Below are 16,789 nucleotides of genomic sequence, written 5' to 3'. Positions count from 1 at the left end.
GGAGAGAATCTTATAAACTAAAAAGTGGATGCAACAAGGGGACGGAGGACACACCAAACACCCTTTAGTAATGCCCACAGTGTACCACGTGCCACTTACGGCACTAACTACCCCTAGAAGAGGATGTGGTCGTGGGCTAACCTTACCGCTTCATATGTTGTGAGAAATATTTTGACTCACATGACTATCCTAGATAATGCTTATTCAGACGGAAACGGATGTTTATGCTGGCTTTGTCAACGAATATTGGGGTTTCAGTGTAGGTTACGGAAATTGACTCATTATTACTCATAAAAAATAAATAAACATACACAGATTTTGTATGAAGTATATGCAAGAGAGAGAACAGTGTCATGTAACTCTTATCACTAAGTTGATAAAACGAGAATGAAAACATGAAATACTTCATCCTGGTGGTACTGTTATTTCGTAGATGATATAAAATCAGGACAAGGAAGAAAAAAAGAAAAAAGCAATGGTTCTTCTTTCAAAATTGTTCGCGTTTTATCTTTTTTTTATTTTTATTTTGCACATGTTGCTCACGTTTGTTCCCCAGATTTGAGGTGCCTCATATTGATTATCTCTCTGAATTTGAGTCAGCTGTACGCATACTAGGCCTTTGGTCAAATAGAAAGTACGATTAGTAACAGATACCATAGGAACGTAGTTTTTCTCTCTAATGAGCGCCTGAAGTAAATAAAAAAAATAATTCTAAGAAAACTGCAGAGGAGCAAACACAAAACGTGCTTTAAATGTATGGAGTACTGCCATCTCTTTCATGTGCTACAACAATGTTGCACATTACTGCACGACACCACACACATATTCCACTAATGCCATGTCTTCTCTAACGATAACACCAATCTCCATCCTTCACTGCCAGTATGCATGGTTGTAGATAAATATATTTATTTCATTGCAAACTACAATGCCTGACATTTTTAAGGTGGAAAGAGAACAAACAGAAACAGTTCCCTTGACTTCAATTCTCAGCTTCTGTTACCCGCGTACCTGAAGTGAGAGCGCGTGTGCAGACGAACTCTTTTGGCACGAAACCATCTCCTCATCCCCATTTAGAGTCGCGATTCACAGCAAAGTTTTCGGGCGTGTGAGCAACTTATTACCGGTTGCCGATTTAGGCTGTACAATTTTCCCCTCATTGACACAACCTACGTTAACGCTCTTTTTTTTTTTTTTTTTACGAGTTCTATGAGAACGATTTACTCACTTTTACTCACCAGAACTTCCGGCATCAAAGGAATGCTGAGACATTTCTGACGGAGCAGTACGTTCATCTGAGCACCGAGAGAAAAGCAAGGGCAACTGCTTAGCCCTGTGCCAAGCCTACCACCTCCCAGACCATTTGTTGACCCTCTCTAAGTCTTGCGAGAGTGCTACGGAAAACATAAAGGAACTTCATGTGCAAGAATGCTGTCGTGAGAGACTCTTAGATGAAACTGAACGGATCAACAATAATTTGAAGTGTAACTATTTTCTGTCCTTTCGTGGTATCTGTAAATATCACTGTATTGCAATTTTTTTAACTTCAAAAGACTGTACATTATTACGATGGCAATCATATTACACAAACCTACCTTGTTTTTTTACAACTAGACGACAGAAGAGTGGCGAAATGTTCAGAAGACTAGAATACAGTGGCGAGGTTAATTTTCTCGCACTGATCCCACGAAATTCAGGTCGTACCATCAGCGGTCTGCTACGTTTGGCATAAAAACATCTTTGTTGCCAGATTACCTGCAGAGAAACCCCAGGTCATTAAGATGTAAGAACTTGGAATTATGTATATATATATAATATATATATATATATATATATATATATATATATATATATATATATATATATATATATATATATATATATATATCGTTAGACTAGATAAATTTCGTTACACATTTCAAGCTAAATAAATCTTACGAATTAATCATTCCAGTCCTCCCAGAGACATAGTGCTTTCTTTTAAAAGTTCATATGTTAAATATCAAAACATTGGCTATTGCCAGCAGCATGGCATACAATTTTGCTCTTGCCGGGTAGGAAGAAACATGCCGGATACGATTTGTCTTATTTTACGACTCTCGTTCGTGTCTTTTACACTGCGTCACGTGTCACTAACTCATTTTTTTTCTGCGTCGTATCTTTCAAATGCCTGAGGGAAATGTCTTTCTGTCAAAGCCAATCCGTCGGCGATAAGTTTACTTGATATTTATACAAAGGGTGTGTGTGTATATTATATATATATATATATATATATATATATATATATATATATATATATATATATATATATATATATATATATATATATATATATATATATACAAGTTAAGTATACCTTAGTTTAACCAGATCACTGAGCTGATTAACAGCTCTCCTAGGGCTGGCCCGAAGTATTAGATTTATTTTACGTGCCTAAGAACCAGTCGGTTACCTAGCAACGGGACCTACAGCTTATTGTGGATTCCGAACCACATTATACCGGGAAATGACTTTCTATCACCAGAAATAAATTTCTGTAATTCTTCATTGGCCGGTCGGAGAATCGAACGCAGGGCCAGCAGAGTGCTAGCTGAGAACGGTACCCACCCTCCAATGAGGAACTATATATATACACATGTACACACACATATATATATATATATATATATATATATATATATATATATATATATATATATATATATATATATATATATATAAATATATATAGTAAAAGCCATCTATTATCTTAAGCAAAGTACTTATTTGAGTGGTTTTCCCAGCAATGTTTAATTACATCCATAAACTATAAAGAGCCTCTCTCTCTCTCTCTCTCTCTCTCTCCAAAGATGATTTTTCTAAAGAATTCATCCATCTTGGATAAGTACAATATGAGCATCGCCATGCTTTTGAAAAGTGTCGCGCCTCTTCGCTGTTCATCGCTATCCAAAATCCTTTATTGCCGAGTGAGTCAGGGTTTCTGCTCACGCACTTTTATGTGGGAGGAAATTTCTGTAGAATTTCACGGACTGGACAAAGTACGTCACTCCTGACAAATTCGTTCGGGAAGGCGTCAATGGTAACAGCCATATCCTAGCGTATAATACTCCCATGATGTGCTGGCGTGTCTAATGTATTCTATAATTTCCACAGCGCATTTTAGTTATCTGTAAAAGAAAACTATTGAGACGGCTTTTTCTGTCCGTCCGTACTTTTTCTGTCCACACTTTTTTTGTCCGCCCTCAGATCTTAAAAACTACTGAGGTTAGAGGGCTGCAAATTGGTATGTTGATCATCCACCCTTCAATCATCAAACATACCAAATTGCAGCCCTCTAGCCTCAGTAGTTTTTATCCTATTTAAGGTTAAAGTTAACCATAATCGTGCGTCTGGCAACGCTATAGGACAGACCACCACCGGGCCGTGGCTGAAAGTTTCATTGGCCACGGCTCATACAGCATTATACGCTGTAAAAAACTCGATTGTACCGAAAAAAATTCGGAGCATTTTTTTCTTGCTCGTTGTCGTTACTAAATCACAGGCATAATTATGTTTTGCAGGTGTTACAATAGTAATTGAAGTTTTCGAAATGGTCTTTCGAGTTCTCACTGCTAGCTACAATATTGGAAAGGTAAATATACATAAGCTTCTTGTAAGTCACCGGTCAGTTGGTTCATTTTTACTTATAAATATCCGGAACTACGCTCATGGTGCATGATAGCCTGTTTTGGAGTAATATATCATGATTGGTGCTGACGTTAGTTTCTTTTGAATTTCCTGAAAGAGTGTCTTTTGGGGCTGCAGTAGTAACCCATTACTTCTCTGTCGTCTAGACAGTAGTATTAACTTTCAAAAACTTCTTAACAAAGCTTAACTAATAGCCAGAACCTGATGAACACGTTCCTTCTTGTTTCCTCTAGTGTAACAGTGCGTATCTAATTTTATAGAATCCAATTTGCCAACGCCGAAAACATGCTTCCAAAGCTTTATGTTCCTACCACATGTGTTCCGTGCGAACTCGAATTCCAACTGTTCCACGTTCTGTTGTACTAGTGGAATGAGATCTCTTTAGGCCATGCCTGCAGCGCTATCTGCTATGTAATGTGAGCTACTTTACCCTGCCGTGAAGGATGACAGCGATACAGCATGACTCCCAGTTACGGTCGAGGGCTGACGTACAATAAACTGACCACCGATGTCACCTTTCTGCCTGCATTTCCACTCGACTTTCGGAACATACTTGAAGCAAGGGAAATAGCAGAATAGTATCTGATGAACTAACAACATCGGAGTGTCGAACTTCTCAGTTCCAGAGGTCCTTCACTCCTCACGTCATTAGACTGTAGAAGGTTCCCTGAGGATGTTGTGCAGTCGGAACCTCAGAAGTTCAAGCGAAGATCCAACGTATTATTAGCTTACAACAATTCTCTTTGTGTCTTAATAATTTACCCACAGTTTTATCTACGTATTTATTAATTTGTTAATATATTGTTCTTTTTATTACTAATGACTTATCTCCTGCCTCTGTATTGCCTATTATCTTCTGTTGCTTCGTTCTGATGAACACCATATTCTTTGGAAACTGGAATGCCGGGTCAAGTCCCCCTGTTGGCTTGTTCTATATGAATAGGTTCATCTTGGTAATAATAATAATAATAATGATAATAATAATAATAACTGTGTAGTAACTGAGGCTTGCTACTTTCAACACTTGTGTCTGTTCTGAGGAAACAGGAGGACGGTGCGTCATCACCCATGAAAAACCTTAGAACGTCCCGCGGTATCAAATTTTCTGGTTGCGTGATATCGTAAGAGAACCAAAAACATTTGTTTCAAACATTGCAAAGCAGTTAAAAAAATTCAAAACATAAAATTTTTTAACTGGAAGTACTTAGAAACTAATAACTATAAATCTATTCTTGACTGAAGCAGAAAAAAATGTACTAGTAATTATGCATAGGTGATTAAATGAACTTTGAAAATCGTACATTCCATTAATAAACAAAGGAAGATTAAAATGCATTTCATTAATAAAAAAATAAAGATTTTTGTGAGAAGCGTTTAAACTACAGTAAACATATCACGTCAAACAAATTGGTTAAAAACAAGCCAACGACCGTCACTGGAGAAAGAGTCTTGAACAAATATTTGATGACTGTATGAAACACCTACTGGACTAAGTCAGTGATTTCTTTTCAACCAGTTTGTAATATCTAGTATATGCGATTAGCTGTCGATGTATCTTCTGTTACGCTTTACGGTAGAGTAGACATACTATATCTTTAAATGTGGGCATACTACTTGTTTGGTTTAATCATTTGCTTTTGCTAAGTTATGTATGTATGTATGTATGTATGTATGTATGTATGTATTATTATTATTATTATTATTATTATTGTTCTACACGCTGCAAAAAGTTAAGTATACCTTAGTTTAACCAGACCACTGGGCTGATTAACAGCTCTCCTAGGGCTGATTAACAGCTCTCCTAGGGCTGGCCCGAAGGATTAGATTTATTTTACGTGGCTAAGAACCAACTGGTTACCTAGCAACGGGACCTACAGCTTATTGTGGAATCCGAACCACATTATGACGAGAAATGAATTTCTATCACCAGAAATAAGTTCCTCTAATTCTTCATTGGCCGGTCGGAGAGTCGAACGCTGGGCCAACAGCGTGCTATATACACGCTACAAACTCTGTGCATTGGAAGCGGGTGGCAAGCGTCATATTTCTATCGTCAATCACAGCGCGAGGCTTAGATATTTTTCTAAAATATCATTTGGTTATTCATTGCCTGTTAGGAAATAACAAACAACGCCTTAATTATCATTATGCAATCCTGGCTTCCGGAAAACTTAAGAGTGCAGATTTAAGAAATGAGAATCACCGACGTCTTTATATTTTGGACTTGAGGAGGAATTAAACAGACAAGTAGACAAACGGGTGGTAGAACAGAGCTTAAGGAGAAAAGAAATAACACTTTTGGCTCCCATGCCACACCAAAAGCTCAAGTCGGATTTGAAAGTCTAATATCATGATCGCCCACTCGTCAGGATTCCAACGATGCCTCGTTTTCTTGGATAACCAAACATTTAAATATTGTTATTATTGTTGTTGTCGTTGCTGTTTTTGTTTTCGTACGTGATGACAGTTGTTGGGGTGCTATGACAGTTGTTGTCGTTGCCGTTGTTGTTTTCGTACTTGATGGCAGTTGTTGGGGTGCTATGACAGTTGTTGTTGTTGTTGCTGCTGTTTTCGTACTTGATGACAGTTGTTGGGGTGCTATGACAGTTGTTTTTGTTGCTGTTGTACTTGTTGACAGTTTATGGAGTGTTATGACAGTAACTTCTGAATCACCACAGCATTAAATCTATTTTCATAATTAACAGTTTCAATAGCTGTATTTTCAATACATGAAATTATATTAGCATCATATTCATATGTTATCGCCTACTAATTTCCTTCTGTTATCTCGTGAATGAGTAAATCTCTGTACTAATAGTGAGAAATTAATCCACAACACTTTCTACCAATGTGACACAAACATGCAACATTTAAAGTTCACCCTGCCACTTAATTAATAATGAACGTCGGCGATTAGATCCAGCACGTGTCAGTTATGCAGAAAACATTAGAGTCACTGGGACCACAACTAAAACGATATTAAAATACGAAAGTAATGATGGATATAAGAAAGAAAAAAATATATCACCGACCCAGCAACACTGACGCTAGAACAGAAATATGTTATTAGCCACTTGCAAGATAAACAATAATCATGTAAGGCGATGATTTTTACATATATGAAAAATTCTCACTGGTAAATGTTAGAGAAGTACGGCAAGCTCCAAGACTATGCTCTAATTCTGTTAAACTAACATGGAAAAAAAAAACTGAAAAAATCATCCTTACATATTATACATTCCACGTGACTCTGATAGTCAGTCATGAGGATGTCTGAGGCAAAATAAAGAAACTTTTCATTCCGTTTCATTTATGCTTACCATACGAGTGAAAATATTACATAGACACCATTATAGCAGTTATACCTAGATACACGTTCCTCATGATACCTGAATGAACATTCGATGCCGGTGACTTCCTGCTTGAATCTTTACTCCAGGTGTTTTATACAGAATGCATTAGGTGCCATTATCTAAAGGTCCGCAAATGTATTGATCGGATTGTATACTGATTTATAGGAACTGATTTCTTTCATCTATTTCAAGAGAAATTTAGACGCTACGCGATGTTAGCATTCTTCCGACGCTTTATAAAACTGTACCTGAACTTTCAAAGGTTCACGCCACTATTAGTAGGTGAAAAAACTGGCAACTCCGGTCAGGTATTTTATTGATTATCAGCGAAAGTGTCATTTTTGCTTTTCTCTGCACTGCATCTTTTCCTTTACTTCACTTTAATTTGTTTTCTATCCCATTCCTTTCTCTACACGAATTTTTCCTGATAATTCACTTCCACTTGTTTTCAGTCTCATTTCTTTCGCTACACTGTCTTTTCTTTTTCACTTTAATATGTTTTCTATTCTATTCCTATCTTTACACTGTTTTCCTGATACTTTGCTTTTCCTTGGTTTCGGTCTCATTTCTTTTTCTACACTACCTTTTCCTCCTCACTTTAATCTATTTTCTATTTAATTCTTTACACACTTTTACTGACACCTGGTTTTCTTCCCTTTCTGATCCCTTTCTCTGCACACTTTTCCTGATACTTCAGTTTTTTTTCTAACTCACTCTACTCATCTCACAAGAAAACAGGAAATGAGCCAATCCGCGTACTTTTGGGGTAGGAAAACATCGCGAGACTGAACGGCTGCGTAGTGTCAACTTAGGGTGGACCAGTCGGTCCTGGGGTGGACGTAAAGCAACCCCTTAACGGGGTGTGTTACGCAATCGGCGCCTAAGGAGGGGCCAACGGCGGCCGGTGGGGGTTTGCGTAGCTTTGAGCAACTGCCAGTTACATGATAAAGTGCCACCTTGGAATTGTCTCCCCTCTTAAAATAACTTACCCGACCGGGTCTCGCAAGAATAAATGAAGGCCGAGTTCCCATTTTTATATATCAGATGGGTGCCGGTCCCAAGCCCGGATAAGTAGGGAGGGTTGGTGTCAGGAAGGGCATCCGGCCGTAAAAATCTGTGCCAAAACCATGGAATGAGCCGAAATATGGAAAGAGGTAATGCTAGGGCTTACTCCGTAAACGAAGATGAGGGGAGAGGAATTCAGCCTTCTTTGTTGTTTTAGTTTCTAGCTTTCATTTATCTTCTCACTTTTTATCTATTCCCCATTCACAGATGAACGTTCTAATCTATGGAAACTTGCTTAGGAAATAAAAGGTTTTTTGTTTTTTTTCTGCTTAATCCATGTAAACTTGATCTAGTAAACTCACGATTAATCATCAGTATCCCATCATTTGCCGTTACTCTTCGACTGAGGATCACATATGTCGAATACTTTTTTTATTCTCATTTTTAGTTTTCTGTAAAAGAAAACTAAAAATGGCCGGATTTGTCTGTCCGTTCGCAATTTATTCCGTCCGCACTTTTTCTGTCCCCCCTCAGATCTGAAAAGCTACTGAGGCTAGAGGCCTGTAAATTGGTATGTTGATCAACCATCCCTCAATCATCAAACATGCCAAATTATAGCCTTTAAGCATTGTAGTTTTGTTTTGTTGAAGGTTAAAGCTAGCCATAATCGTGCTTCTGGCAACGCTATACGATAGGCCACCACCAGGCCGTGGTTAAAGTTTCATGGGCCGCTGCTCATACAGCATTATACCGAGACCACCAAAAAAGATACATCTATTTTTCGGTGGCCTTGATTATACGCTGTAGCGGCTATAGAGAAAACTCGATTGCGCCGAAGAAACTTCGGCACATTTTTTTACTTGTTATCTTTAGCTGACCTTCCTCAAAATAGCTATGAGACAGAGGCGTTAAAGCGAAAAAGAGAAGGTTTAGCCAGCGAGGCAAGTGATATGAGAATTTTTGTGCCAACAGGTACCATGAAGGATAACAGCAATACTGATACATAAAATTAGAATTCCAGCATAAGATGCATGAAATGAGAAACACTGTCGACCTTAAAATTCTCAAACCATAAGAGGATTCGTGAAATTAGCAATATTGTTGACCTTAGAATTCTTAAATAATCTGAGATTCATTGAATGAGTAATATTGTTGACCTCAGAATTCCTAAACAATCAGAGGATGCATGAAATGAGCAATGACGATGACCTCAGAATCTTCATATAATCAAGAAATATTTGCAACCCAGGTGCACATAGTTTCCATTAGTAATAAAAAAATGAGGGACAGTATTTAGCATTATGTAAAGACAAGAGGGGATGAGTATTCGTGTACATACAGTTGAGCAGTTATGTATAGCGTATATAAGAAGAAGTATAATTCAACACCTATGCTCATGAAATATGTATAGCATTATATCATATGGGCATTTGGTTTTAATTTCTACTCAGTATATATAAATAAGAAATATTACAAAAATAATGTGCATTAATAATTCTTGCAGGCAACATTTGCCAGTAAGAAATCTGACATAAGCTTAGTATGATAAAAGGTCAATATCGACGTTTGAAATATGATAAAGAACACAAACTGGAGAACAAATACCTTCAAAAGCAAATGCAATTTCGGAGCGCCATGTTCCTTCTTCAGTGTGGAAACATTAAACCCAAGTTGGGTTTAATGTTATCCCCCAGCCTAATTACCGCCATTGTTTAACTTTTTCAAAAATATTATTCTGACAGACCATCTCCCAGACGTCCTCCTAATCATAATGCACGCTCTCCGCTCAGAACAACAAATTTGAACGCCTCAGGCCCGCATAAATAATGTCTAAATTATTTGCTTTATTTTTATTATTACTATTAGTTTATTTTAAAACCCTTAATTTTTATAGTAATGGCATGCTTGACAAAAAGCTCGTCTTGATAGGGCGAATAATGAAAGCCTGCCTTTCTGCAATTAATACTCACTCACCCCTACACAAGAAAAAACTATACTTAATGGAATCACACCATCTCCTTAAAGATCAAAACTTTACGTGCTTTTACACAAAAACAAAACCACCGCTAGGAAAAGATAAGCTAAATCTCCAAGCTTACGGGATCATACCCCGTCTATGAAAACTTTTTCTCTTTTCAATTCTACCAGTTCATCCTTCTACGCTTTTATTCTCCTCAACACTCATCCCAGGAGCTGTAATTGCTATCTCCTCATGACACTTCGGAGCTGTATGTACTTTTTTTAATATATTTATTTTCCAATTTGTGTGTGTGACATTTTTAAATAAGCTTTGAACCTTTTCGATCCGTTATAAACATAAAGAATGAATTTGTACAATCGTTTACAGAACTGAGCAGGATTGATGCTGGCATGTAGCCTACTTCCATTCCACCTATTACTATCCAAGACAAAATGAAAGAATAAGAGTATTTTCTTCTGAACTGCTCTTTCCAAGTATTGATGAGTTGCGCCCTCATGAGTCACCATACGTAAGGAGAAAGATGCTGAAAGCTGAGTAAATAAACATCTGGTAAGGATTTTCCAATAAACTAAATTTCACATAATTAGGGAAATACAAAAGTGACTGGTCAAAACGTTAACTACGAGGAAACTTACAAGATCAAAAAATGCTTCACTATTTCGTAAAGCACTCACTCATGAAGTGATACGGCCGTAAAAAAAAAAAAAAAAAAAAAAAGAAAGAGAGAACATGCAAATCTCCATAAGGACTAAGGGAAATTGACTCGGATGCTATTAGAAGCTTGGATGTTTCTACTATAGCATAAACGCAAAGAGATACAGATCTTGGGATTGTTTTTAATTACGCTTGGATATATATATATATATATATATATATATATATATATATATATATATATATATATATATATATATATATATATATATATATATATATATATATATATATATATATATATATATATTTCGACGTAGTTGAGTTGAGGGAATACGCTGCTATCTGCCGCATCGCTTTCTTAACACTAATCCTGCTGCAAGACAGTTGGGTAAGTCTACTGAAATATTTCATGATTATTTTCTATATTCTTTTTATTCACAAAGGGCCTTTATAATTCAGGCACTCGAAAAGTGTATTATAGTTACGAATAATCCTTTTTGGAGTTTATATATATATATATATATATATATATATATATATATATATATATATATATATATATATATATATATATATATATGAATACACACATACATACACACATGTACACACACACACACACACACATATATATATATATATATATATATATATATATATATATATATATATATATATATATATATATATATATATATATATATATATATATATATAAATATAGAACGATTATATAACTATAAGACACTTTACATACACTGAATTCACAAAGGCCCACTGTGAATAAAAAGAATATATATAATATAATCATGAAATATTTCATATACTTTACCAACTGTCTTGCAGCAGGATTAGTATAAGGATATATATATAGATAGCAGCGTATTCCCTCAACTCAACTCCGTCGAAATAACGATTATTCGTAAAAGGACACTTTACAATAGATTTCTGAATTCAAACCATTTGTTCAGATGCAAAAAGACCACCATTTCAATTAATCAGAAAATATTTCAGATATAAGTCATACCAACTGTTTTCTCCACGGGTAAAAAGTCGATGCAAAAAATCTGAGAGGAACTTATTCCTCAACTCAACTCCGTCGAAATAACACGGATATTCTTCAAAGGATTCTAAGCTACAATAGATTTCGGAGTGCAATATCAAACCATTTCATTCAGATGCAAGCCCTGCGACCACCATTTCAATTTACCGAGAAAATCATCCAGATATAAGTCATAACACAAGTGTTTTCTCCACGGGTAAAAAGTCCAATATTAAAAAATCTGAGAGGAACTTATTCAAGCACACCCATGTAGCCTCATCCAATATATATATATATACGCACGCATATATATATATATATAAATATATATATATATATATATATATATATATATATATATATATATATATATATATATATATATATATATATATATATATATATATATATATATATATATATATATATATATATATATATATATATATATATATATATATATATATATATATATATATATATATATACATACACATAGACATGCACACACACATATATATTTATATGTGTGTGTGTGTGCACTGCGTCCGTGCGTGTTTTGGGTTTCTCAACAAATATTTTAGAGGTGAGTTAGATAGCCGAAATAGCTTTTTTTTTTTTTGACCTGGTAGACAATTTGTAAGAAATATCATCTTTGTTGGATTTTCGTTTTTCATTAGATGTGGCCAAGTGGAAAATGTTAAATTTCAACTATTCAAGTGAATTCAATTTAGTACTGTAATTAAGACTGTTCGGTTCACCTGTTCTCAAGGTTAATTAGCTATGTGAGACTGGATCACTGCAACAAGTGAATGTTAACGAAAATGTAAGTTCTGCTCTAACAAGCAAAAAAATGCGCCGAAATTTCGTCAACGCAGTCGAGTTTTCTGTACAGCGTATAATTAAGGCCACCGAAATAGATCTACCTTTTGGTGGTCTCGGTAAAATCCTGTATGAGCCACGGCTCATGAATCTTTAACCATGGCCCGATGGTGACCTGTCCTATAGCGATGCCAGATGCACGACTATGGCTAGCTTTAAACTTAAATAAAATTTAAAAAAAGAACTACTGGGGCTAGAGGGCTACAATTTGGTATGTTTGATGACTGGAGGGTGGATGATCAACATTTTAATTTGCAGCCCTCTAGCCTCAGTAATTTTTAAGATCTGATGGCGGACAGAAAAGAGCCGACGAACAGACAAATAGCCATCTCAATAGTTTTCTTTTACAGAAAACTAAAACTGAAACCCTTATTGGTTGGCAGATCAAGATGTTGAAATGTATTTTTAAGATTCTCTCTCTCTCTCTCTCTCTCTCTCTCTCTCTCTCTCTCTCTCTCTCTCTTGTTATTCATCTTGTCGAAGGTAAGATGCGACAAGTGTGAGTGTATACACCATTTCACGTTCATATATAAATTAATAATGCCTCTACAATAAAATGTTGATTAAATTTCGTTTCATCATAAAGAATTTCCGTCTTCAAAAACATTTTTAAAATTCGTTTTCCATTTTAAGTTAAAGTGCAAAATATAGTGAATTAGATGAGGAGTGAGCCAGGAAAAAATGCGATAAAGTTACCATATAGAATAGTGAGAATTGCGCTTCTTTCGGAAGTTTTTGGAATAAGAAGAGGCGAAGGGCCAAAAGAAAGTTGGCAGAATGACATAGACATATTAGAATGGAATAGTAGATATAAAGGAATCATGGGAATACATGTAAGACCGAGTTGAGTGAAACCTCGCTTCTGATAAGACCTCAGTATATATACATGAAGCTTCAGCACCTGAAGAGTGAACTTCTAAGAGACAAGACGATTCACAAGAATATGTATGTATGTCTGTATGTATGTATGTAGATATATATATATATATATATATATATATATATATATATATATATATATATATATATATATATATATATATGTATGTATGTATGTATGTATGTATGTATGTATGTATGTATGTATGTATGTATGTATGGGAACATGATACTGGTAATTAAATCCTCCTTCCATGATGGAATTTAAGCTTCAGTTGAAATAAATGCTTTAGCCTTGAAAGGCAAAAATGCCAGGAAAATGTGTAATAAGATCTGGAAAAGATTTACACCCACTCTGGCAACATAATGTTAAACGTTTTTGAATGCAGTTGAAATATACGAATTATACCGGTAACATTCGTTGGATCTCTGTCGACACAACAGCCACACGAAAACGCGAAATTAGATTTTTCGCTGATCAAACAAAAGCAAAACTCACGCACTTTCCGGGGACGCATTTCTAATTTCTTCTGAATATTGTGGAATTTCGCAACACTCGCCCATTTCCCAGCGACGTATTGACGGTGAATCATTTGATAATGCGTCGGATATTGCAACTGGAAATCCCATTTTCTTCAATGGCTTTGAAGGCAGACTTCGCTAAAGTCATCCGTTGCCAGACGGCCTTCATTCCTAAAAGCATGTCCCTGTCCTGCCCGACTTTTTTTGGGATTTGGTCGCTTCCAGTATTTGGTGGGATGGTTGATTCTGCTGTATCTGCTACTGCGCGAACGAGTATATGAACTCTTCTATGAGTGCTCCCTTTATTTTAATATATAAAGTATGTAAATATATAACATTCCCATACTTATCATACTTCTGATCATTTGTGACGTCTTCTGAATTTTGACTGGATTTCTGCGCCTTATTATCGAAGTTCGAATTTTTCTTCGACCCCAAAGAATAACTCCAAAGACTATTTTTTTCATAATTAGGCTAAACGAGGGATTAATTGTTTTATACCTTCCCTACAATTATCCTTTCGAATGTTGTTGCATACTGAAAACCTTTGGTTCCCTCCACTATTTGTAAATTGAAATGTCAGACACAAACACTGAATATTAAGTGAGCCCGGATATTTAAATTCATGTCGATCTGCTCTTTTCAATGTATTTTTAAACTTCTTTGTAACTAGGTATTTATTGTTTATTCAGACAACAAGGAGAGAAATCTGATATTTTTTGATGAATTTTCTCGTCACGTGAACACAGTTGTTCCGATATAGCAGCATATATATATATATATATATATATATATATATATATATATATATATATATATATATATGTGTGTGTGTGTGTGTGTGTGTGTGTGTGTGTGTGTGTGTGTGTGTGTGTGTGTGGTGTGTGTACATATACATATTTGGGTGCTACTTTGGCTTGTTATCTACGCAGAAGCTAAGTGGGGCGCCGTGTTTAGTACTAGCCCCTCGGGGATCAAAGATACTGTTTATCAATATAATTTGTCGACCACTCAAAAAAGAAATGAGTGTATATAATACTTGAATCCCTGAGGGGCTAGTACTAAATACGGCGTTCCATTGAGCTTCCGCCATGTTTAGATAACAAGCCAAAGTACCACCCATATGTGTGTCCACAAACATTGAGCAAGAAATGGCGTTTAGCATCCAATTCTCTCTACCTCGGAAACAATACCAGAGGGGAATTATATCTAGTAAGTGGTAGTCACCAGGTGGTGGATTCGAACCACTGACAGCAACTACCTCAGACTTCGGTGGCGATTTCTATTGCCACTGGACTTTCGAAACAGTCCGGTGGTAAGGGAATTCGTCACTGAAGTCTGAATTCCTTGCAAAGACTACCACTTATCAGTTATAATTCTCCTTCGGTATTATTTCCGTGGTAGAGTGAATTGGATATTAAGTGAAATTTGTAGCTTAATTTGTGAATATTAAAAATGTCATCGTGATGTGATAAAACTTATACATGTGCGCGTGAGAGTGTGTATGTGTGTGTGCGTGTGTGTGTGGGGGGTAACTGCAAAAGACACAATGACCTCTTAAGTGTGCTTTGTGGTGAAAAAGTGAACTGTAGATTCTATATATATATATATATATATATAATGTAGATTATATATATTATATATATATATATATATATATATATATATATATATATATATATATATATATATATATATATATATATATATATATATATATATACTGTACCTCTCTTAGTCTTTCGTTTTCTCTTCAGTGTTAATATTGCCACTGAATAGGTTGGTCTAGATTTGCTTACCTTTTATACTGTATTTTCTTTTTTAGAGAGAGATTTTGTTTTGTTTTTAAGTTGTCCTTTTGAATTGTTACATCTATTTTTTTTATTTGTAATCCATTGTGCAATCTTAATTTTTAAATTTAAATATATAACCTTTGTGTAATTTATGCTATTTATTTTGCACAGCCCTTGAAAATGTAATGAAGACATTACAAAACGTCGGGAATAAATTGACCTTTTTAACAAGTCTTTATGTCCGCCTGAATCAACAGCAGCCAGATTTTATACAGAAATAGAGGAAAGTAACGAAATCATTCATTTAGAGTCCATAACTGGCTCATGGTAAGCATTCCTCCAGGTTAAATCAAATGTATATATATATATATATATATATATATATATATATATATATATATATATATATATATATATATATATATATATATATATATATATATATATATATATATATATATATATATATATATATATATATATATATATATATATATATATATATATATATATACATATATATATATACATATACATATATATATATATATATATATATATATATATATATATATATATATATATATATATATATATATATATATATATATATATATATATATATATATATATATATATATATATATATATATATATATATATATATATATATATATATATATATATATATATATATATATATATATACATACATATATATATATATATATATATACATATATATATATATATATATATATATATATATATATATATATATATATATATATATATATATATATATATATATATATATATATATATATATATATATATATATATATATATATATATATATATATATATATATATATATATATATAACGTCCTTCTCCACGCTGGCAGGGTATAGGCTTACAGTTTCTCAACAGGTCTCTAGGAATAAAGTAACCCCACGCTCTTTTTCTTAACCTCAACAGACCTACTG

General features: G+C 34.5%; 1 protein-coding gene across 2 annotated transcripts in view; it reads right to left on the bottom strand.

The window, feature by feature from the left end:
• The window catches only part of LOC136843849 (uncharacterized), a 24,184-nt gene extending 15,606 nt beyond the window's left edge, over positions 1-8,578 (bottom strand). The window contains exons 1-3 of one of the 2 annotated variants that reach the window (XM_067112681.1): positions 7,077-8,578; positions 1,596-1,755; positions 1,229-1,394 (exon numbers count right to left, since the gene is read on the bottom strand). In XM_067112681.1, coding sequence (XP_066968782.1) covers positions 1,229-1,295 — 67 coding nt within the window. In that variant the 5' untranslated portion in view covers positions 1,296-1,394; positions 1,596-1,755; positions 7,077-8,578. The remainder of the gene's footprint in view (positions 1-1,228; positions 1,395-1,595; positions 1,756-7,076) is intronic. The other variant, XM_067112690.1, reaches the window with a different exon arrangement.
• Positions 8,579-16,789: the final 8,211 nt, after the last annotated feature.

This window comes from Macrobrachium rosenbergii, chromosome 2, assembly GCF_040412425.1.
Source record: "Macrobrachium rosenbergii isolate ZJJX-2024 chromosome 2, ASM4041242v1, whole genome shotgun sequence".
In the NCBI taxonomy this organism is placed as follows: domain Eukaryota; kingdom Metazoa; phylum Arthropoda; class Malacostraca; order Decapoda; family Palaemonidae; genus Macrobrachium; species Macrobrachium rosenbergii.
The sequence above is the reverse complement of the archived record's forward strand: the minus strand, read 5'-3'. Positions and strand labels throughout refer to the sequence as shown.